The 23,701-nt window shown below is 41.8% G+C and overlaps 1 protein-coding gene across 4 annotated transcripts in view; it reads right to left on the reverse strand.

The window, feature by feature from the left end:
• Positions 1-23,701, reverse strand: part of Il12rb2 (interleukin 12 receptor subunit beta 2) — a 66,090-nt gene that overhangs the window by 15,915 nt on the left and 26,474 nt on the right. For 3 of the 4 annotated variants that reach the window (XM_042683721.1, XM_042683748.1, XM_042683739.1), the window contains 5 exons: positions 19,699-19,778; positions 10,165-10,384; positions 4,985-5,185; positions 3,820-3,918; positions 3,574-3,732 (listed from right to left, as the gene is read on the reverse strand). In XM_042683721.1, coding sequence (XP_042539655.1) covers positions 3,574-3,732; positions 3,820-3,918; positions 4,985-5,185; positions 10,165-10,384; positions 19,699-19,778 — 759 coding nt within the window. The remainder of the gene's footprint in view (positions 1-3,573; positions 3,733-3,819; positions 3,919-4,984; positions 5,186-10,164; positions 10,385-19,698; positions 19,779-23,701) is intronic. The other variant, XM_042683730.1, reaches the window with a different exon arrangement.

Consider the following 23,701-nt stretch of genomic DNA (forward strand, 5'->3'; position numbering starts at 1 on the left):
AGTTTACTCTAGCCTGGTGAAATAGCTTGCACAGACTTAAGCCATATGATGAGCTAAAAAAAAAAACAACAAAAACCAACAACAAAAGAACAAAAAACCTTTCCCATTCCTAAAGCAAGGGATTAAAAAATTAATTTTAGAAAGAGCTTCTGCTCATCTTGCTTCAGCAAAGTATCAGCGGGCAGCAGGGAATCAACTGCCCAACTGTGTACAGGAGTCCGGAGCCCAGCTGAGCTGGGGGAGTGAGCAATGGAGGAACAGAAGGGAAAAAGGGATTGGATGGAGGTTGGGCCCATACAGCTAGTTCACACATGTGTGTATTTGAAGAACAAAAATAGCAGCTCTATAGGGAGAGCAGCGATGAGGCTAATAGAGTCAGCAGTTTGGTTGGCAAAGTAGGCTGAGTTGTATAATGGGAGGAAGAAGTCAAGCAGGAAAAACTGGTCCTGCTGCCTCTGAGCTGTGATGCCCTGCAGAGATAGAGGGGGCCCTTCAAACCTTGGCAGAGGGCAGCTTTAGACTCAGGTGGTTCCATTTAGGAAGATGTGGGAGCTGTCTGCCATCTGAAGGGCTGTGGGTAGGATGGCCAAGGGGACCAGGCCAAACAGCTGCAGTGTTGGTGGAAACTGGGTTTGTCTTCCTTATCAACTAATGGAGGAGACAGTAGTGAGCCAAGTGTATAGCTCTTGCCCTTTTACTTACTACCTTGGCCAAGATAATTGGATGGGTAGAAAGCATAATGTGCTGTTGGGAATGGAAGTGGGCTTGCCACTGTGGTATTGTAAACATCACTTTGTCTACAGACCCCCTGAGGAAAGCTGGGCTCCAGAGTGCCCCATGGAACTCACTGAACTGCAGATGCCAAAGCCCCCCTTTCTAGGCAGGGCCAAGGCCCTCAGCTTTTTGCTCCTACTAGCACCTTAGCACTGCTGCTGGGCCAGGAGTGCTAAACTCAAATAGGATGGAGCTCTTTCTCCATGGGACACCCTTCCTTTGCTGATCCCTCTCCTTAAAGACTGTTCTCTGGGTTCCCTACTGGTTTCTGGTTTATAGCAAGTTGTGATGTATTAGGGACTTCTTGCCTCTTTCTGTACACTCAACTCTCTGACCATCAAGAGTGTGCTACTAAAAGGGAAATTTCATCCAAACTGTTAGAACATATGAATCCATACCCCTCCTCCACTTTGACTTTTTTTTTAGTGACAGACCTAAGTCTTGAACTCAGGGCCTCGGTGCTGTTCCTGAGATTTTGTGCTCAAGGCTAGCAGTTTACCATTTGAACCACAACTCTATGACCATCTTTTTGTAGTTTATTGGAGATAAGAGTGCCATAGACTTTCCTGCCTGAGCTGGCTTTGAACTGTGATCCTCAGATCTCAGCTTCATGAGTAGCGAGGATTGCAGGTATGAGCCACCAGCACTAGCATCTTTATTTTAAAACCCTTAAGAAGCTTTAGATGCATCAGATTTGTGGCAAAATAGATGAGGATTTTCTTCCACATCTATAAGAATGTTGCTTCTTAGAAGAAGCAACAGACCGCATTGATTTTTCTGGTTGTAAGCAAACATCTCAATTTAAATTCTACCAAAATGAAAATTACCTGGGGGCAAATTTCACCTGAAGAATTCCAAATAGCTCATGATGAATCAGGTTAAATGATTAGCTGGTGACCTCTTGGGGTACATTTCAGAACTGATAAACTTAGTGGGAAGTAGTGATCCATTCTGTTTATTAATGCTGGACTAATTAAACAATGACCGTAAGGCTTTGTAATGGAATACTATAGGGCCTGTTAAAAAGGGATTAAGAACTCAGGAGGCTGAGATCTGAGGATTAAATTTATAGCCAACCCAAACAGGAAAGTCAGTGAGCCTCTTATCTCAAATTAACCAGCAAAATGCCAGAAGTAAAGCTGTGGCTCAAAAAGCCCAGGAACAGCACCTAGGCCCTTCAATCAAGCCCCAGGACTCTCTCTCTCACACACACATACACATACACACCCAGGGGAATAAGAAATCCACATGGATTAATGTGGAAAGATCTGTAGGGTGTGTTACTGAGTGCTAAAAGTGTAGCTCAGAATACAGAAAACAACTTCAGATCTATTCTTACATATGCATTATTTTTTTTTCTGGGAGGAATGCATAAAGAACTTCCAAGAGCATAAGTGAGAAGAAAGGGAGAATTTTCATTTCATATCTTCTTGAGAAATTTAAATGTTTTTTTATCAAGGGTAAAGTTTTGTTTATGTGGTCGGTTTTGTCTTTGTTTTTGGTACCAGAGTTTGAACTCTGGACCTTACACTTGCTCAGCTTGCTTGCTAATAAATGGTGCTCTACCACTTGAGTCAGCTTTTTGCTGTCCTTTTGGAGATGAAATCTCAGATATTTTTAGCCTTGCTTTGAACTTTAGATCTCAGCCTCCTGAGAAGCTAGAATTACAGGTGTGAGTCATGATGCTCAGCAAGTTTTATTTATATAATAAAAAATTAACTAGCTTTGAAAGCCATCATTTTTAGCAGAATAACACTGCAAATCTCCTAAGGTCAAGAGAAAAGACAAACTACTGAAGTTTGCTTGGGAAAGCCCTCCTGCAGGCATCACTACAGTGCATCCCTGCGTGGCTTCGTTTATTCTTGGACCTATTAACACTCATGAAAGAATAAAAATGTCCTCTCTTTATGATACATGCTACTGAAAACTAGCCAACTGCTCATGAGATAAAGGGAAGGTCAAGCCAAGAAAAAAACACAAGCTCTGATTAAATACAAGATCGGAACATCTGATCTCTCAGTGACTATGTAGCTACAATGTAAGTAAGTCATCAAATCATTTGAGATAATGCTGGAGCTAGACTTTAATTGCTTTGACCTTAGAGTTATAGAATAATTATAGATCAGAAAGAGTTATTTAAACTGTATTGTATTTTATCCAGCTATGATAGTGATTTCAAATATAGGGATTTAAGAAGTTCTTTAAATGTATTCCTTACCATTCTTAAAGGTCTATATGGTTATCTATCTATCTATCTATCTATCTATCTATCTATCTATCTATCTATCTACCCACCTACCTACCTACCTACCTACTTACCTGTCTACCTACCTACCTACTTACCTATCTACCTACCTACCTACCTACCTACATACATACATACATACCTATCTATTGAGACAGAGTCTTACTACATAGCCCAAATTAGCTTCAATCTTGTGATCTTCCTGCTTTACCTTCCTGAGTTCTGGGATTATAGGTATGTTACCACCATACCACACCTGGCCCTTTATGACTTTTTGAAATGATTCCTTGCCCTGTGAGTAAGTCTTTTGACAACCTAGTCCACTTACTTCATTTATGTAATCTTAGAAATTTGGCAATGCATGTATTAAACAATTTTACGTAGGTGCATTTAAGGGTCTTGTATTTTTCTTCATTCATTCATCTTACAAGTATTGATGCTTACTTAGTGCCAGGTACAGTGCTAGCACTTTTGTGTATCTGTGTCCATGTACAAACTTGTATTTCCTGACACTCAGGCAAGGAGGCCCCTCTGAAGTTGGTTTCCATACGTACCACAGAGCTCAGGCTGGGACTTGGAGTCTCGTTCCTTCCAGTATATCTTGTAATGGAGGATGCAGCCCATTTGGTTTTGGATTGGGATGTGGTTCCAGAAAACAAAAGCACTCCCACTTTCCTCTGTGATGGTGTTGATGCGGGGGCCACTCTGTGGTTCTGTGAAGAAGACACAGGAGGTTCTGTTACCTTCTGAGTCCCACTCATTGACTGAAAGCAAAGCTTGGTAGAAGTTGCCGGGCTCACCTTTGTTCTTGGAGCTACCCTGGACACAGCTGCATCCTCTTCCACCCTCTGATAGCGCATGCACGCAGATCTCATAACATATGTAGGGCTTTATGTTCTCTGCCAGGAAAAGGATGTTCTTTTTTTTCTTTTATGTCAGTTGTGGAGCTTGAACTTGTGGCCTGGGCACTGTCCTTGAGCTCTTTTGCTCAAGGCTAGTGCGCTACCATTTTGAGCCACAGCGCCACTTTTGGTTTTCTGGTGGTTAATTGGAAATGAGTCTCACAGACTTTCCTGCTTGTGCTGGCTTTGAACTGAGGTCCTCAGATCTCAGTCTCCTAAGTAGATAGGATTACAAGTGTGAGCCACCAACACCTGGCCAAGCATGTTCTTAAACAGGCATGCTAAGTCACACAGGGAGCCATTTTATTATTGTTCTGGGTCTGGGGCTTGAACTCAGGACCTGGGATTACTCCTTAGCTTGTTTTGCTCTAGGCTAGAGCTCTACCACTTATATCACAGCTCTACTTTAGGGCTTGGTGGTTAATTGGAGATAAGAGTCTCTTGAACTTTCCTGCTTGGGCTGGCTTCCAATTCTGATACTCAGATCTTAGCCTCCTGATTAGCTAGGATTACAGCTGTAAGCCACCAGTACCCAGCTGTCCAATTACTTTACAATATTTTTCAGCTGCTTTCTCTCACTTGATTCTAACTACTACCATCATGAACCTGAGGATTACAGATATCAATTATTATATACATAACTCTGGATTAATTATCACACTAATAACAAGTAGCAGAATAGGGAATAGAGATCTCCTAGTTAGCTTCCTTATCTGTGTGATGGTTTAAAATAATGACAATACACAAACTTACTTAAGTTAAATGAATTGCTCAAAGATAAAGGCATGTATCACATAGACAGATTAACCACCTCAGCCATACTATTCTGTTTTTTTTTTCTGGTTCTATTTTTCTTTTGTTGGCACTGTGCCAGCAGCATAGCATTTTAGTTCAGCAGTTCTATGGCTGTAGTAGTGTATTGTTCAGTGTTGTTGTAATGGGTTCTAGTTCACCACTGTCTCATTGTGATCATTGAAGGCAAGGCTCTAGGCCTCTGCCGGTAGCATCACCAAACAAAACTGGACATGGAAGCCCTCTAGAAGGAAGGTGAACTATTACACACCTGATACCAGAGCTGACACATTGTAGGAGGGGACCCTCAGCCAGTTTAGAGGGGGCTGCATGCTGGCCTCTGGATGGAATGACTTCCATTCAACCACATACTCCTGAATAGCAAAGGTAGCTTTTCTGGGAGGCCGCCAGGCCACCACAATGTCATCCATGCCCTCTGAGTTTGCAAAGACCTCACGAGGAGCCAAAGACCCTTTATGGGGGAAAAAAGAGGAGGGGAGAAATCAGTGAAGATAAACATAGAAAATCACAATAGCTCATCCCAGCCACCATTCAGAAAGAACCAATCTGAGGACTTCCAGGTCACCAGTTTATGTTCATCCCATTTCTTGGGCCTTGGAGAACTAACATCATGAGCAGTGCGGAGCCCTGTGGAATGTTATTTGTGGAATTTTCCCCTTCGCATTCCGTTCCTGTGTTCCCACATGATCCACTCTAGTGAATTTAATGAGAAGCCTTCTAATTCACCTTCCATATGTCTGTAGACATTTATATATCTTTGAAAATTAGCCTAGCTTTGTGGTTTGTTGGATTTTCATGGAACATACATGACAGACAGATAAATCTAACATTTTCTTTTCTTTTTTATTTAATCTTATGTGTCTGTTATATATTCATCCTCCTCCTTTGTCAATCTAGTTCATTCCTACAGATCAGTGCCCAAACCCTTTATGTGTGCGATCTCCAAGTGACTATCAGGAAGTTCCTTCTAGCTCTGTCCATACAGACCCAGGTACAGAGAACATTCTGTTCTTGATCAGCTCTGGATATTCAAGCACAGAATTGCTTGATTATTGAGTAAACTTACATATCACTCATATATTACTTCATACCATCAGACTGATCTCAAAAGTAGCCAGCTGGGCTGGGAAGGTGGCTTAGTGGTAGAGTGTTTGCCTTGCATGCACAAGGCCCAGGGTTCAATTCCTCAGCACCACAGAAGCAGAAAAAGCCAGAAGTGGTGCTGTGGCTCAAGTGGTAGAGCGCTAGCCTTGAGCTGAATTGCTGAGGGACAGTGCCCAGGCCCAGAGTTCAAGCCCTATGACCAAAAAAAAATAATAATAATAATAATAGTAGCCAGCTGGCCTAGGGGTATAGCTCAGAAGTAAAAGGTTTCCTAGCAAAAGAGAAAAGGAAAGGAAGAGGGAAGGAGAGGATCTCAGTTCAAGGACCAGCCTTGAACTGAGATTCTCCTGATCTCTGTTTTCTGAGTAGCTGGGATTACATGTACAGGCATGAGTAACATTGTGCTTGCTTGGCTGGCACGCTACTACTTGAACTATGCCTCCAGTCTGGCTTTTTGCTGGTTATTTTCTGACTTCCAACTCTTCCTTTGTTTCAAGAGTTCTTGGGCACAAGTACTAGGTCTTTTACATTTTGGTTTATGGGTTTTACACATCTTTAATTTTCTTTTTTAAAAATATTGTTATTATTAAGGTGATGTACACAGGGGTACTGTTTTGTAAGTCAGGTAATGAGTACATTTCTTCTGGGCAATGTCATCCCTTCCTTTGCTCTCTCCAAGTTTCCCCCTCCTTTAATTTTCTTGACATGCAATGCTGTGGCAGATATGTTTCGCAAAAAAAATTGTACCTGCTTCCTCCACATCAACGTAAGCTCACATTAAGTAATGTCGAGTCATTGTCTTTCCTTTCAGGTAGGAACACGCATAGGGAGGTAAACGCTAACATGATGGATGTGTCACTTTAATAAGCAAAGACTCTAGAATGAAGTTTTGTAACTTTCAGACTTCTATGCAGTGAGGTTTGAGGTTTCTTGAGATATGGTCTCACTAAGTCTCCTAGACTGGCCTCAAATTTGTGATCTTCCTGACTCCACATCCCAAGTACTGAAATTATAGACGTGTGCCATCACATCTGGCTTTAACATACTACATTTTTAAAACAGCAGGGTAAGCTGGGCACCAGTGGCTCACACCTGTAATTCTGTTTACTCAGGAGGCTGAGATCTGAGGATCCCAGTTTGAATCTGAATGGGCAGGAATGGTTATCTCCAATGAACAATCAAAAAGCCAGTGGTGGAGCTGTGGCTCAAATGGTAGAACACTGGCCTTGAGCAAAAAAGCCTAGAGACAGCATCTAGGCTTTGAGTTCAAGTCCCAGTACTGACAGAAAAAATACAAACAAAAACCCAGCAGGGTACTACCACAGACTTTTACTTGAAAATTTTTTGTATGATGCCTATTCATTGAAGAAAAATTGAATCATTAAACAACAAAGGAGCCAGGTGTAGTGGACTTTACCTGCAATCCCAGCTATTTGGGAGACAGGAACAGGAGGATCTTGGTCTGAGATTGGCTCAGGCAAAAGTGTGAAACCTTTTCTGAAAACATACTGAAAGTAAAAGGACTAGAGGTGTGGCCCAAGTGATAGAGCACTCACCTAGCAAGTGTGAGGCCCTGGGTTCAATCCCCAGTAGTACCAAAAATACAAACAGGTAGAAAAATCACCTGCAATCCAATGACACAAAGAGAACCTCTGTTAACATTTCCATGTTTTCTAGCCTTGTTTTTCCTGTGTGGAAAACACAAGCTCATGTAAATATTTACATATTTTAAATAGTTGGCATTGTCCCATATACATTTTTGAAAACATATTCAGTCACTTAGACTGTGTATCATTCCATGTCAATAAAAATATATCCACCTTGTCACTTGAATGCTAGTATGAGATTAAGACAGAGAGCATCCTAGTATGTTTAAACAGTCCATTTTCTATTATTGTACATTTGTGTCACAATGTTTCACCACTTGAAATAATTTTCAACAGACATCTTTGTACTTACATTGTAATACTTATTATTTGCTGACGATAAAGTTGTAATGGTAAAATTCCTTGGTCAAAAATACGTGCATATTTCAAGTTTGATATCTGTTGCCTAATTGCTTTCCAGACATTGTATCACCCACCAACAACTGACAACAGTATTCCTTCCCCTTACACCTTCACTAACACCCAGTAGGTACTCAGATCTACTTATGCTGTCCATCTGACTTTGTCTTCCATGGTTTTCAGACTTGCATTTCATTGATCGCTAGTTAAGCCAAACATATTTTCATATTTTTTTTATTTTTATCTTCTTTTTCTTTTGTTTTTGGTCGGTCGAGGGCCCTGAACTCTGGGCCTGGGCACTGTCCCTCAGCTCTTCAGCTCAAGGCTAGCGCTCTACCACTTGAGCCATAGCGCCACTTCTGGCTTTTTTCTTTTTGCTTATGTGGTGCTGGGGAATCAAACCCAGGGCCTCAGGCATGCAAGGCAAGCGCTCTACCACTGAGCCACCTTCCCAACCCCCTATTTTCATATTTTTATTGCTCCTTTTATAAATTTTTTGGTGTGTATGTAGTGCAGGCACGTAGTGCCTTTAGCATGGTAAGCCAGCACTCTGCAACTTCAGCCCTTTCCCCTGAAGTCTTTTGCTTTAATTAATTAATTAATTAAATTACTTAACTTATTTTTTTGGCCTGTTCTGGGGCTTAAACTCAGGGCCTGAGTGCTGTCCCTGAGCCTCTTGGTACTCAAGGCTAGTGCTCTACCCCTTGAGCCATAGTGCCATTTTTCTGAGTAGTTTATTGGAGGTAAGAGTTTCACAGACTTTCCTGCCCACGTTGGCTTTGAACTGGGAGCTTTAGGTCTCAGCCTCCTGAGTAGCTAGGATTACAGCCATGAGCCACCAGTGCCTAACTGCAAAACTCTTAAGAGTGAAGCTAAGACCTTCTTCTTTCCTTCTCTTCTGCAGCCTAAAAGGAAACACAGCTCTGGCAACCATCTTGGATCAGTTCCATGTTGGGGATGAGAGCCAAGCTTGGCAGAGGGAATGAAAGAGGAGCCCAGAGGCCTGAAGTCACAAAGCTGTCACCTACCCTGAGCCATCTTTCTGTGAACATCTTTCACATAAGAAGATAATTAAGTCTCTGTAGTCAGTCCTTTGGTAAGAACAGTTCTAACTGCTAGGGGCCATGCCTAGTGAATGTGACAGCTCAAGGCCATGTCCAGAACTAGCTTTTCTTCCCTCAGTCATTTTATCAACTATATTATCTTTGGCTTTCTGATATATAACTGAGAAGAAACAGAACCAGGATGTAACAGTGAATTTGAGATCATGTTTTGGTAGACATTTCTTTAAAATGATTGTGCTAGACTCACATGTACCTAAAATTATTACATTAAATCTTAAGAAAGGGTCTAATTATAGGGTTTTAATTCAGTTTACTCATTTTTTGATGTTAGGCTGATTGACAGTGTTGACATTGAATTCTTGTAGAATACAAATCTTGAGCGGTAGTATTAGCATCCATTTTCTTGGCTAATCATGGACTTTTATTTTAAGGAGTTATTTTTCAAGACTATGACTATAAATGTGAGACTCTCCATCTCACTGGGAGTTTTTAGATGAAAATAATTGGATGCATATTTAAATTTGTGTAGTAAAGAGCCATGGTAGAGCAGAGTTTTTACTAGAGTTTCATCACAGTCAGAATCTCTTTTTAATATTATTGGTTGAAAAATACATTCTGAATAGTAAATCTAAAATGTTTTATGTAGAATTTAACAATAAGTATAGATCTTAGTCTAATTGAAAAATGTTAGTATTCAATTTAATGTAACTAATACTTTCCTAGTTAATATTTTATTAAGTGCTTGCTACACATTTGACCTTTTTTATAATTTTATTTTATTTTATTTTTTGTGCTGGTGTGGGAAGTTGAACTCAAGGGTCTTACATTCTCATCTTGCTTTTTCTGCACAAGGTTGGCACTCTACCACTTGAGCCACATTTCTACCAACAACTTTTTGCTGTTTAATTAGAGATAAGAATCTTATGGATTTGCCCATTTGGATGGCTTTGAACTGTGATCCTCAGATCTCGGCCTTCTGAGTAGCTAGAATTACAGGTATGACCTACCAATGCTTGGCTTTGTATATTATTTACTCTTGTGATGACCTGCAAGATAGGAAATAGAATTCTTCTTTTAGAGAGGAAGAAATTGGAGTGCAGAGGTGTGAAGTCACTTGACCAAGACCACTCAGCTGATTGAAAAAGACAGCTGTAGACTCCAGTGTTTAAACTCCCAACTCCTCATGCCAGGCTCCAAAGGCTGGGAGTATAAACTTTGGAGGTAAAAGACGAATAGGACAAAGGATCAGTACTTACCAGTGCTGCACAGATCCATTATCTTAATATAAGTGGGCAGGGAACTTCCTCTTGAGTTGGCTGCAGACACAGCTGCGGTCCATGTCCCAGTTCTGGGAATGACCCATGTCCAGGAGGTATAGCCCGTGATGTTCTGTAGTATAATTTTCCTCCCTGTCACCTCCTGCAAGGTCACCTGATAGTACAGTATTTGTCCTCTTGCCTCTGACACACTCAGATTCTGCAACAAAACACATCCACTTACTATTTCCTCTCCAGCAAGGTTACTAGATGCTCCTACCCTGGGCCTCCATGTCCCTATGTTAGGTGGCTATATCTGAGTGGTTTTTAATTTATGCCTTCTCATCTCCACTTCATAGTTCTATACAAGGACTCAATTTAATCATTGTTGAAAGATAATGCTCCAAGACACATGGACTTTCCTTCCTTTCTTCTAGGTGAAATTTACTAGTAGAAAGTAGCTCAATCTGGTCAGTAAGACAGCATGGGATCTGAGCCATAACACAGACCCAGGACTAGGCTCTCAGTCCCTGTAGTTCTCCATTTCTAAATTTGTGAAACACAGACACAGACACACAGACACACACACACACACACACACACACACACACACACACACACACAGACACACACACACACAGAGCTTTGTGTAGAAAATATAAGGCTGTTCAAAACATCAAACCCAAGACATTCAAGAGCTGAGTGAGCAAAATCTATACTTGGTGAAATGAACTAGCTATCTGTGCTGGGACTGGGAAGGTAGCTCAGTGGTAGAGTGCTCGCTCACCTAGCATGCATGAAGCCCTGGGTTCGATTCCTCAGCACTACATAAACAGAAAAAGCTGGAAGTGGCACTGTGGCTCAAGTGGTAGAGTGCTAGTTTTGAGCAAAAAGAAGCTCAGGGACAGTGCCCAGGCCCTGAGTTCAAGCCCCAGGACTTGCAAAAAACAAAAAAGAAACCAAGAAACTCCTCATAAATGTGTGTCTAAGTGTTGTAACTGGGGAGATTCCAGTTATGGAAAGTAAGGTGAAAACAAATGACTTACAATCTTGTTTGGGAGACAGAAGCCTGGAAAATGGACTTGTGGAGGGAAACACACAGTGCCCATCCCCTCTCAGCATGGGGGCTCAAGCTTCATCTGCTGAAAGAAACACCTTAGGCACAGCAAATGCCTGCTCTGGTTCCCTCATCACCAAGATTTCCTAAGTAGTTCATCTATCAGAAAGGCTAGGCTATCAAGAATGTTAGCTCACTTCCAACCTCTGTTTTTCATTTTAAGAGAATAAAATGGCTGATTATAATTTGACTCCCAAAGCAATTAGCATTCTGGGAGAGAATGTTCCTATTTGCTGACTCAAGCCTTCTGTTTGGCCCAACAGCTGCACGTTTGCTGTGAATTCATCCGGGAGCCTCTGCCTTTTTCATTGTTGTTTCTGGGAGTCAGATCAACATAATACATCTGTACCACATAGCCTAAAATCAAATCTTCAACCATGGCTAGCTGGGTGCCAGTGACTTACACCTGTTATCCTGACTTCTGAGACCTGGATGATCACCATTCAAGCCCAACCCCTATGCAGAAAAGCCCACTATACTCAGTCTGTAATTAAGCAGCAAAAAGCCAGGCTGGACATGTGGCTCAAGTAATAGACAGTCAGCTGAGTAGGCAAAGGTAAGTTCAAGCCCTGGTACTAGCAAAAACAAAAAAATAACAACCCTGGTCAGTGTACGAGGTGAATGCAGGTTCCTAAAGTTAGCATTATTGAAGACAGTCCCTCAGTTATTTCTCACTGTATCCTTTTAACTGCTCTGTAGATCAAGCAGAAGTATATTACTCCTCCCCCGTACCTCACCTCAGCACTTCCCAAGAGTTAAACAAGCTCAGTTAGTTCCTTCTTCCGGAGCTGGGTGCAGGTGGCTCATGCCTATAATCCTAGCTATTCAGGAGGCTGAGATCTGAGGATCACAGTTCAAAGCCAGCCTGGGCAGGAGAATCCATGCGACTCTCTTATCTCCAATACATTACCAAAAAGCCAGAAGTGGAGCTGTGGCTCAAGTGCTAGAGAGCTAGTATTGAGCAAAAGAAGCTCAGAAACTGCACCTAGGCCCTGAGTTCAAGCCCCAGGATTCACTCTAAAAAACCCCAGAAACCAAAAGGCAAAACAAAGTTTCTACTTCCAGTGACCCGAGATTTAAGCCCTACTTTAACAAGTAAGTAAACAGAGAGTAATAGAAGAAAACTCCACAGGACCTTGCAAATCAGCCTGTATTATCTCTCTCCTTCCTATACCCAGACATCTCATTCTGTCCAAGAGTAAAATACTGAAAGAGGGGAAAGAGTTACTGGGAACTTGCGCAGTCACCCTTGCAGAAGTGCAACTGGTTGTAACATTTGGTAAATGAAGGGGCAGGTCAGAAGCTTATAAAGGTCTCCAGGACATAGTAAAGGGCCTGGACTCGAGCTTCTGGGTGGGTATCCAACTTCAGATCTCAGGTTTCAGAGCTTAGAAGATGAGTGAAAAGATAAGGTGAGATTGAAGTGGTTAGACAGGTAAATGTGGCATTCTGGGGGTTATGCTTATATAAAATGTCAGGCTTGGGTAAAGGTTAGCTGCTTGTGGGTAGTTGGCCTCCTTAAGCAAATTGGAAGACACACCTAGAGTTCCAGTAGGGTCCATGGAACAGAAACCTTAAAAAAAAAAAAATAAAGCACATTGAAACAAGTATTGAACTAAATAGGCTCTTAGTCTCCTGAAGTTGCTGGAGACTGTCTGGTTTTAATAGTGTAGAAGAATAAGAAGAAAGAAGAAAAAGGGAAGAAGAAGAGGAGAGAGGAAGGAAAAGCAGGAGAGGGAGTAGGAGAATGCAGAGCTCTCTCCTGTGAATCACTGCTCCTGAAGCTACAGGCATCAATGAACTGGTAAGTTCAGGACTTGTTTCAGCACTGGGATCCCAGCCACCTTCCTGCCCCAAGTTGCAAAGCAGCTTCTCTAATGGCTTGTTGTGATGCACTCTGTCATATAGCATCATCAGCAGTCATAGATTCAACAGATCGGGGTGGGTGGAACCCCAGAATTCTTTCTCTGCCAGGGTCAGCAGGCTCTGAGTTATAGGAGTCAAGCTGTGAATCCAGAGAACACTGTCCTGGGAAGCCAGGCAACTGTAATGCTGCTTACTCAGGTGACAGAAGGAAAAGAAACATTGATTAGTCATCCCAAGCCAGGAACTTTGTGTCCATGGTCACAGTTAGTCCGTGTAACTCCTTATTCTGATGAGTGAGCTGAGTCAAAGAAGGAACTGTCTCAAGCAGTCCCACAGGGGAAGCACATGAGATTTTAAGGTGCCCTCTGGTGGATGCAAGGGAGAAGGGAGTTACCCCAAATGGACATCCTGTGTCCTTGGGAGCAACACCTAGAACCCCTTCTACTTTCTCTGGCCAGTGGCCCTACTGTCCTCATCCCACTTTCCTACAGGTTGGAGGATGAGAAAATGGAAAGTGCTGTCCTGCTAGTTCCCCCCTTCCATTTCCTTTCTGCTCTGTTGTCCTGGGGGAAATGACTGAGACCTTGTATGGAAACTCTCTGACAGAGGTGCATCTGAGAAATGGTGAATGAATGAGTCTCTTAATAAACCTATTGGAACAGTTCTGCCTCAAAAGGCTGTCCATATAAAAAACAGTCTACAAGAAAAAAAATCTCACACATGTCACAATCTGCCTGTTATATTTTTATTTCTTTATTTTTAGTGGCCTGGGGCTTGAACTAGGGGCCTAGGCACTGGCCCTGAGCTTTGTTACTCAAGTCTTGTGCTGTACCACTTGAGCCATAGCTCCACTTCTGGCTTTTTTTGGGGTGGGGGGCATTAACTGGAGATAAGTCTTAAGGACTCTTTAGCCCAGGCCACCTCAAACCCTGGTCCATTTATCTTAGCCTCCTGAGTAGCTAGGATTACATTTTATTTTTTAACTCAGACTCTATTGTAGAAAGAGTATCTCTGAACTGTTAAGTCATTTTTTCTTAATACTTAAGCCTATTGCAGTTATAAAGGAGTGCTTTACTCTAGTGTCTTCTGATGCAAATAATAAAAGAGAAACAAAACTTATAAACCTTAGCCTATGTCAGAGAGGAGTCTATATCAAGTCCTCTTGAAGGCTGGGGAAATTTGAACAGATTAACCACTGCTCTTCTTTCCTTTAATTTTGGTTTCGTAATACTGTCATCCCTTGTGCCCTGATCCCTTATCAGTGATGCTCAAGAATGAATCCAGGGTCTCGTCCATGCTAGGCAAGGGCTCTCATGCTAAGCTATATCCCCAGACCCAAATCTCATTCAGGAAACCTTTAGCTTTCTTGCTTTCCTGCATAGCAGCTGCATAACTTTAGGCCATTTTTTTTTTCTCGAGCTTTATGTGCCTCTGTATTCTCATCTTAAGTTGAGAATAATTTCATGCATACTGGAAGCTACTGGAGCATCCAAGGACATAAGCTGTTCCAAAAAGTACATGTGGCACATGCAGGCCTAAAACTCTTGGTGAGTCCTCAGTTACTGTGGTCAGGCACGACCCTCGTGATGGTGCCTTATATGCTGCACGCCTACGATCTTTCTGCATCTCTCCATGGTTTCTGCAGCCCTGTTGCTTACAAAGTACATACAACTGATATGTTTAACCTGGCTACCTTGATTTTGGAAATCATGGCTGCCCTCAGCAATCCAAATCCAAAGTGAAGAAGTAACTCAAATTTTTTCTTGTTCCTTTTTTCAGGTGGGGTCTTGCTTGCTAGGTTGCCTGGGCTGGTCTCCAGTTCTTGGGCTCAAGAGATTTCTCTCTACTCAGCCTCCCGAGTAGCTGAGACTAGAGGTACATGCCAACTACTTCGTACTTACAACACAAGGGTCTCAAACTCATTCCACTGAACTCTCCCATCTATGGATCTAACTCCCCCTAACCTGTCAGTTCACCTTCACATCCTTCACACCCACTCTTAATTTCATAATAATAACCTTCTTTGAAAGGTAACACTGATAGGGCTGGGGACAGGGCTCCAGTGGTAGATCACTTACCTAGTAAGCAGAAGGCCCTGAGTTCTAGTATTGGAAAAGCAAAACAGAAAAGAGGAGACTTAATAACATATTTGTCATTTGAATGAATGACAAAGTGCATTCTGTTTCTTCTTCCTTTTTTTTTTTTTTTTTTTGTCATGGGGCTTGAACTCTGGGCTTGGGTGCTGTCACTGCACTCTTCAGCTCAAGGTGAGCACTCTGCCACTTGAGCCATAGTGCCACTTCCAGTTTTCTAGTGGTTTCTTGGAGATAAGAGTCTCATGGAGTTTCCTGCCTGGGCTAGCTTTGAACCATGATCCTCAGATCTAAGCCTCTTGAGTAGCTAGGATTACAGGCTTGAGCCACCAGTACCCGGCTTCTGCTTCATTTTTACACAGGTTATTTCTCTCTTACACTCCTGGCCTCAACTATAACTTCAGAAAGATGATGGCTAGCTATAACCAAGACTGAAGAAATTCAGAGGAAAGTTTAAGGTTAATATGGGCTATATATTTTTTGGTATTATCAAACATATTATGTTTCAGGTGACTTTCTTTTGAAGAATACATGTGGTATTAACTGAAAGAAAATGTCTTTGAATCATGGATTGAAATGCCTGATCAAAACAAAGGAAACTGGGAAGAAGGAAAGGAGGGAAGGACCCAAGCTAGAGGCCACTGGGAAGGGGTCTCGGCCCTACCATGGCCTTTGTGATTCAGCATACCTTCTTACTGCATTTGTTGTTTAAATAATGCCCATGTTATTTTGTTTCATAGATCAAATGTCTTGGTTTCAAGAGAGAGACTACTTTTTCTCTTAAAAAGAGCTGTGAGATGCTGGGCTCCAGTGGCTCATGCCTATAATCCTACTCAGAAGACAGATCTGAGGATCATGGTTTGAGGCCACCTCAGGAAGAAAGTCTCTGTGAGACTCTTATCTTTAATAAACTACTTGAGAAAGCTGGAATTGGCACTGTGGCTGAAGTGGTAGAGCACTAGCCTTGAGTACAAAGAGCGTGAAATGGTGCCAGTGGCTCATGCTTGTCATCTTAGCTACTTGGGAGGCTGAGACTGGAAGGACCATGGTTGGGGGTCAGTCCAAGCATAAACATTTCAAGACCCCTTTTAGTGGAGAGCTGCCAGTGGTGGCATATGCCTGTCATTCTAGTGGGGACGGGGAGCCTAACATAGGTGAATTAAGCCCAGATGCAGGCCTCACAGACAAAGAGACTTTTCCTCCACAAATAGCCAGCTATAGATAGGGCTGGAACATGGCTCAAAGACCTCACTGGGAATCCCATGCCACCTATAGACCTTTGCTCCTTTTCTTGGTGAAGTACGTTGGGCTCTAAAGCAAGTTTGTGATCTAGCTGTATGTTCTCTCTCGGAAGACATTTAACAGAATCCCGGGATTGCCTCATACCATTCCTGGAAGTTCCAAGTCAGCAGGGCTTGGCATGAGACTCATTCCTCATGGGAGTAGGCACATGGGTCCAAACAGAAGAGGCAGAATTATAAAACAAGGTCAGGGTCTACTGTACGTGCTGGCTAACCTCCCTGTGTCTCTAGAGGCCTGTAGGCCTATTGTGCAAGAAGGCAGTAAAGCCCCTCCCAGTGACTGGTCAATGATTCTACTCCTCTGCTCAGAGGAGCAGCCTATTTGGGATCACTGGACAAACCCAGGATTTGACTTGATCAAATCAAAAGGACTTGATCCTTGACAACTCTGCAAAACTTAACACTGAACCAGGAGCACATGGCTCATGTCCATAATCCTAGCTACTCCGAAGGCTGAGATCCGAGGCTCAGGATTCAAAGTCAGCACAGGCAAGAAAGTCTGTGAGACTCTTACCTCTAATTAACCAAAAAAGCTCTAAGTGGAGCTGTGAGTAGTGGAGCACAGAGGTTCAGGCCCTGAATTTGAGCAAACAATACTGGCCCAGCTTTCCTGGGAACCTACTAGGCTTGAGCATCATGGAATAATGGCATGTAGCCCAGTGATGACCACCATCTGGCTCCAAGTCATAGAATGTTCCAACTCATAGAAACTTCTTGTTGACCTCTTACATAAGCCAGCTCTAGGCCAAAACATCCTTCTTGAGCCTCCAGTTTATGGTTACACAACAAGAAGGATTTTCTAACGGTAAAAGATGTCTTGAGTTTGGTCTGGGAATGTGGTTTAGTGGTAGAGTGCTTGCCTGGCATGCATGAAGCCCTGGGTTCGATTCCTCAGTACCACATAAACAGAAAAGGCCAGAGTGGTGCTGTGGCTCACGTGGTAGAGTGGTAGCCTTGAGCAAAAGCTCAGGGACAAGTGCTCAGGCCCAGAGTTCAAGCCCCAAAACTGGCACACACACAAAAAAAAAGATGTCTGAGCTGGACGTTGGTGACTCATACCTGTAATCCTAGCTACTTAGGAGGGTGAGATCTGAGGAGTGTGGTCCAAAGCCATGGCCCAGGCAGGAAAGTCCCCAAGACTCTTATCTCCAATTAACCACCCCCAAACCAGAAGTGGAACTGTGGCTCAAAGTGGTAGAGTGCTAGCCTTGAGCACAAAAGCTAGGGATAGCTCCCAAGCCCCGAGTTCAATCCCCATAACCAACAAAAAGAAAGAAAAGAGCCTGATCAATCATAGGCTGCCATGTCCCAACAGACTTTTGTTTGCCCTGGCAGGAGTAGGCTGGATGTTTATGAGAGAATGGGTAGATTAGAACAGCACTGAAATCCCTTAGAATTAGAGGAATCACTTAGCACTTCAGCTTTCTAAGCTAGACCAAAACGAGCAGCAGAGAAGAATTTGCATGTGCACATTTGCTCAGGTAGTTGTGGTTAAGGAAGTATTTATTTGACTTCTGTCTAACATTGCTTTCAGAGTACCATGAAGTGTAGGGTAGAAAGTCTCTTTGCCACCGTGATGAGCACAGAAGCAAGGCATGGGGCAGGTGACTCTGACTGTTAGGATAAACATTCGGGATGTATTACCATCTACCTTTACCTTGGTGGCACTTGTGATTTTTAACATCTGTGCCTTCTCATTTATGGATCCCCACTATGGCCTTGTTGGTTTGGTTGGCCTTGTTGCCCATATAGTGACCTTCTTTCTGCCATGGAAAATCTTGAGAAAAGAGACATGAAATGGAATAGCATGACAGTCTTCTAGACTACTGTGGAGGACTCTTTTGGAGGAAGAATCTTCCAGGGAGGAGGAATTTTGCTTTTAACCAGTTACTTCCTTGTGAAAATGAGAACCCACAGCCAAGAATCCAGCTGGATTCTTTTTATAATATTCACAAATTATGACTGTTTTGCAAGTCTTACTTTGAGAATCGTCTTATTAAAAGTGGGTTTATTTTCGAATAAATTTTGAGCAGCAGTGTTAGTTTCAAAGAGCTTGATCATGATTCACCAAGCTATTTTTAGTATTTTTAGTGTAGAGAGAAGAGGAAAAGAGATAGAAGGAAGCCATTTCTTAACCTTGAAGAAGATTGCAATGATCAGAATCCATGAGAGGACTTCATCATCATGGTTGTGACTCTTTAGGCTTCCAGCTCAGTGGGTGAATAGTTCAAAACTGTTTCTTTGTCTTCCACTGGAGGAGGAGGAGTGAAAGAATGTGAGTTTTGAGAAGGAAAGTGGAGTGTGCCTCACCAGGAAACTTCATGAGCATGCCAATCAGTAGTTCAATTCAAATAGTTTCAACAAAGATGAGTCGTGGGGAAGCAGGAAAGGTCAAGATGGGGCCTCAGTCCCTGTTCTGTATTTAGTGACTGGGTAACTTTGGGCAGGAGCTTCATCTCTCTGAGACTGGTTTTTTTCTGTTATAGGAATACCTCTCTCAGACCCATAAGGGTTTTCTGAGGGTTAAATGAAATGGAAATAGTGCTTTCAGCATTTGGAGAAACTTTCAGTCTGTAATGACAAAGTTAGGCTCATTGTGTTCTGAAAAGTGGTTCAATTTATTTATGTTTTGCAACTATTCCTCAAGGAAAGACCATTTCCTATTGCTATTCATGCTACTTTCTACTATTAGAATTCTGGTTGCACTCTCTCTTTCAATGACTATAGAAAATACATTTCTAACAGTGCTATCCATGCTTCTCACCTTTCAGTCATTCCCCAGCAGGTGAGTGAGAGAAGGCAGCATGGTCACAGCTAGGCATATTTAGGGAAGGGAGGTGGTTGGAAAGGTGGATAAGAGTCAGAAGAAATGGAGTAGCTGGAGTCAGAGGACTATGCCAGGGATGGGGAAGGACCTTGATCTGACAGGAGGGGAATGAAAGAAGGAAGTGACTGCAGAGAAAGTTCTTCCTCTTTCCTGGCAAAGGTAATGGGCCTGGCCCTCAGGAATTCTGGATATGTCTGAGAAAATGAACTCTAACAAAATCAGAAACCTCATGGCAAAGCCACGGTGGGAAAGAAGGTCTCTTTCTGTCCTGAAAATACATAATCATGTGTATAGAATTTCCTGAGTTTTAAATTGACCTTGAAAACTTACCTTCCAGAAAACAGAAATCTGTTGTCTATTGTAGTCCACATGCTGCTTCGTGTACCAGATATCTAGTGTCCCAGTAGGCTCTGATTTGAAGAGGGGGGAAAGTATTTTCATATGAAATAGGAAACTTTTACAAGTCAATTGGCCATTCAATAAATGATTCTAGAAATGGGATTATAGGATACATTCAATTTTTCATTTACCAATATTCTCTTTTGCATTTCTTTTCCAAAATTAACACAAAACAACAGACATTAACCATAAACATGTATATCTTTGACCCAAAAATTGTGGAAAAGAAAGTTTTGAAAAATGATGAAGAAATTCATTTCCTAACTTACCCTTAAAATATATGAATGCATGATTTCATTTGCATACAAGTAATTAATAAAAACCTAAAGAATAGTAAAAAAAAATTAAATGATAAATGGGTGGCCATTTATTTCTGTAATGAAGTGGGAAAGAACTCTTGGCAGAAAAGTAATGACACAGTAGAAAAACATTTAGGTATTTTTTAAAAAACAACACAAATACAAATGACAAACTTTGTATTTATCTGTATTATCCTGAATTCACACTGTGGTACAGTTTTTTGTTTTTGATTACTAGACAATGAAGTGCTTGAAGCCTATATCTTTTATGTTGTCATTCTTAACACCTAGAACAATGTTTAGGATGCCATAAGGCTTCTGATAGCTGTTAAACAGTGAGTGAGCAAATGAACAAATTGGTTAATATTATCTTTTTAATGCCCAAATATATTCTGACCTGGTAAAAGAAATGGGAATCAGCCTATGAGACAGTGCTTAAAATTGCTTAAAAGTTCCTGTTTAAAAGTCATCACTTCTATCACAGTTGCTTAAAAGTTCCTGCTTATGGTAGCTTGGCTCTTGTTAATTATTTTGCTAAGACAATATCAGCAAGTAAAGAAAGGGAAAGAGGAACTATGTAGGGATAAACATTTTTGAAATATAAGGTTTTGTCTTAACTGGTTGTTCCAAGATGGAATTAAGACACACCTCAGATTGTTCAAGAAAATAGCAGAAGGTATATGCTTTGAGATTGCTTGCATACTGTTAATCAACTTATCTCAAAATCCCCCTTTTTTTTCTGTTTTTAAGTCAGTTCGAGGGCTTGAACTTAGGACCTGGACTTTGTCTTAATGGCCATTTAATGCAAATACATCTTACCTTCTTCATAGTACCCAATCATGAACCTGAGCTGGGCCAATCTGAGCAGGGGGCAGAGCCTGTTGCATTAAGAATAGAGAGGGAGAAGCCTGCCTGCTCTGTGTGCTTCCTTACTTGAGTTTTGGCCAATAGTGCACACTTCTGCAGTAGTAAACTTTGCCTGAGGGAGAAGCAGGGAAGCAAAAGGGAAAGGTGGGGGCGGAGTCCTTTCTGGATGGGCCTGTGTGGCCATTTACAGCCATGTCACACCCAGTGAGTATATGATGAAGCTTCAGTGAGGGGGTTAGCTCAGACACTGGCTAACCTGTGAGCTGTGGAGCCAGGCAGAGCATCTACAAACCAAACCTGGCTCTGTAATCTTCAACACACACCAACCATGTCCTTTGGCAAGCTTCCTCATCTGTCAAACTAGAATGATATTTCTGTATATCACGTGAGGTTGCCTTGAGAAGTTAAACAAAAGAATAATGGCACCTGGCAAGCTCTCAGCAATTCTAGTGGTTTCTGTTCTCTTCCTTTGAAAATGGAACTGCTGAGAGGTTAAGGGACTTTGTTCAATACCCCAGAACTACAAATTAAAGAAGCCACAGGAACATTTGATCCCAGTCCATAGTTTTTGCTCTGTGTCACATAATTGCCTGGTTCTGAGAAAGAGTGTGCTTTCTCTATAATCCATCCATTCCCCTCAGGTGGGCCTCTTGATGGTTCTTCTCTTCATTTGTCACTTTTTTCTGTCGCTGTTTCTTTTTTTTTTTCAAACATCCCCTTTTGTTCTTCCCTAAAGCCTTCTCCCATCACCCCATCTCATCTCCCCAATGGTTCTATTTACCTTTGCAGGGAAGACTGAGAGGCAAGTTCCCATTAAACATTCTGAAAACCACTTCTTCAGTATCTAGAAGAGTGGCCCAGGAAGTGACTTGGGACATCTATGTACTAACAAGCCAGGATACAAAAAGAAAAAAAAGTCACAGGCAACTAAAGAAAGGAGACAATTTTCAGCTACTTCCTAGGCACAAGTTCTTTCTAGGAGGCTGAGATTGCAGGACTCTATAAACAGTATGTGTGGTAAACAAATCAGAGTCTGTCTCTGTGTTGCTTTGCAGACCGGCATCCACATCTAAAGTCAAGCCAAGTGCCGGACTCTAGGTATCAGCAATGGAATCACATAGCTCAGGGCAAGGAGGAGAGGGAATGAGAAAGTCATATAAGGGCGAATCTGATCTAAGTGATGTGTGTGGAAACATCATGATGGAATCTCTTACAATGCTACAATTAATAAACCAATATCATTTAAAACCAATATCATTTTAAAAAGGCTAAACAAGAGAAAGTAGTAGTTGTACAGGTTTGTCTGTTTGTTCTTGCTCTTATTGTTTTAGTGGACACTAAGGAAAAGTAGAGAATTCTGTATAGTGAAATTGGAACCTGAACAAAGAGGAAAACAAGGCAAAGGCTTGCTTTTGGCTTCCCCTCCTGGTCAGTTCCTGCTGAGCATCAAGATAAAGAGGAGCCATTTACCTCCTGGGTTCCTTGATATATGCTTTCTGGGCTGTGATACATGTATTCATATCTAGTTTTGAGCCAGGCACTAGTGGCTCACACTTGTAATCCTATTTACTCTGGAGGCTGAAATCAGGATTGAGAGTTCAGGCCAGCCTGGGGAAGAAAAAAGTCTGTGTAATTTTTATTTCCAATTAACCATCAAAAAACTGTAAGAGAAAGAGCTCAATCATAAATCAGTCACGGTTTTAAAGAGTACCTAAAAAAAGCTTACGAGTAAGTTTTTAAATGTCAAGTTGCACATGCGTACACCTTCAAAGGGTTAAAAGAAAGAAGTGTGAAAAAAAACTTCACACCTTTTAAGTTTACATCAGTTAGTGTTTCATAAAGAAACTGATGACAGAAACAGTGGTGAGGGGTGAAAAACCACACAGTGTAGGGTAAGAGCAAGTGAACAGCCCAACAACAAGCCACAGAAAGATCAAACTGAGGAAAGGGAGATTGAAACTGAAAGGGAGCCCATGGAGCGTGGTGAGAGTCAGGTAACAGCAATGTGCGCACAGTGTGCTGAGTGTTGGTCACAGCCTGTGATAGTATTCACTCTAAGGAAACGGTCTCCTGGATCTGCTCACAGCCAATAACTGGGTCATGACCATTATGAGTCACTATACTCCGTATGATTGAGGTTTATTTCATAGGATCTTAGATTTACCACCTTGCCTTGAAGGAGTTGTAAATCCAACATATAATGTTTAAAAAAGGTCTTCACTAAATACAAGAATGACAAGAAGTCACAAGTCCAATTACCTTATTTTACAGTTCAGCCTAATGATGTTGTGTTAGTATTTATCAGCTTGTTACTTACTATTGGGTTGTAAAATATGGCCCATTTAAGATTATTTATCTGTATTATATTAACTAAACCTAAGCCATGAGGTGGATAAATATATATATATACATATATATTTATATACACACACATACACACACGCACACACACACACACACACACACACACACACACACACACACACACACACACACACATATATATTACTTTGACTCTGTATAGAAAAGACAAAGCTCAGCCTCAAGCTGGTGGTTCATACATGTAATCCTAGTTACTCAGGAGGATGAGATCTAAGGATCACATTCCAAGCCAGCTCAGACAGGAAAGTCCATGAAACTCTTAATCCATGATCTCCAATTAAGCACCAAAAAAGCTGGAAGTAGAGCTGTGGTTCAAGTGGTAAAGCACTAGCCTTGAGCAAAAAAGCTCAGGGACAGTGCCTAGGACCTGAATTCAAGCCTGAAGA

The sequence above is a fragment of the Dipodomys spectabilis genome, unplaced genomic scaffold (assembly GCF_019054845.1).
Source record: "Dipodomys spectabilis isolate Male_0828 unplaced genomic scaffold, ASM1905484v1 ptg000002l, whole genome shotgun sequence".
In the NCBI taxonomy this organism is placed as follows: Eukaryota; Metazoa; Chordata; class Mammalia; order Rodentia; family Heteromyidae; genus Dipodomys; species Dipodomys spectabilis.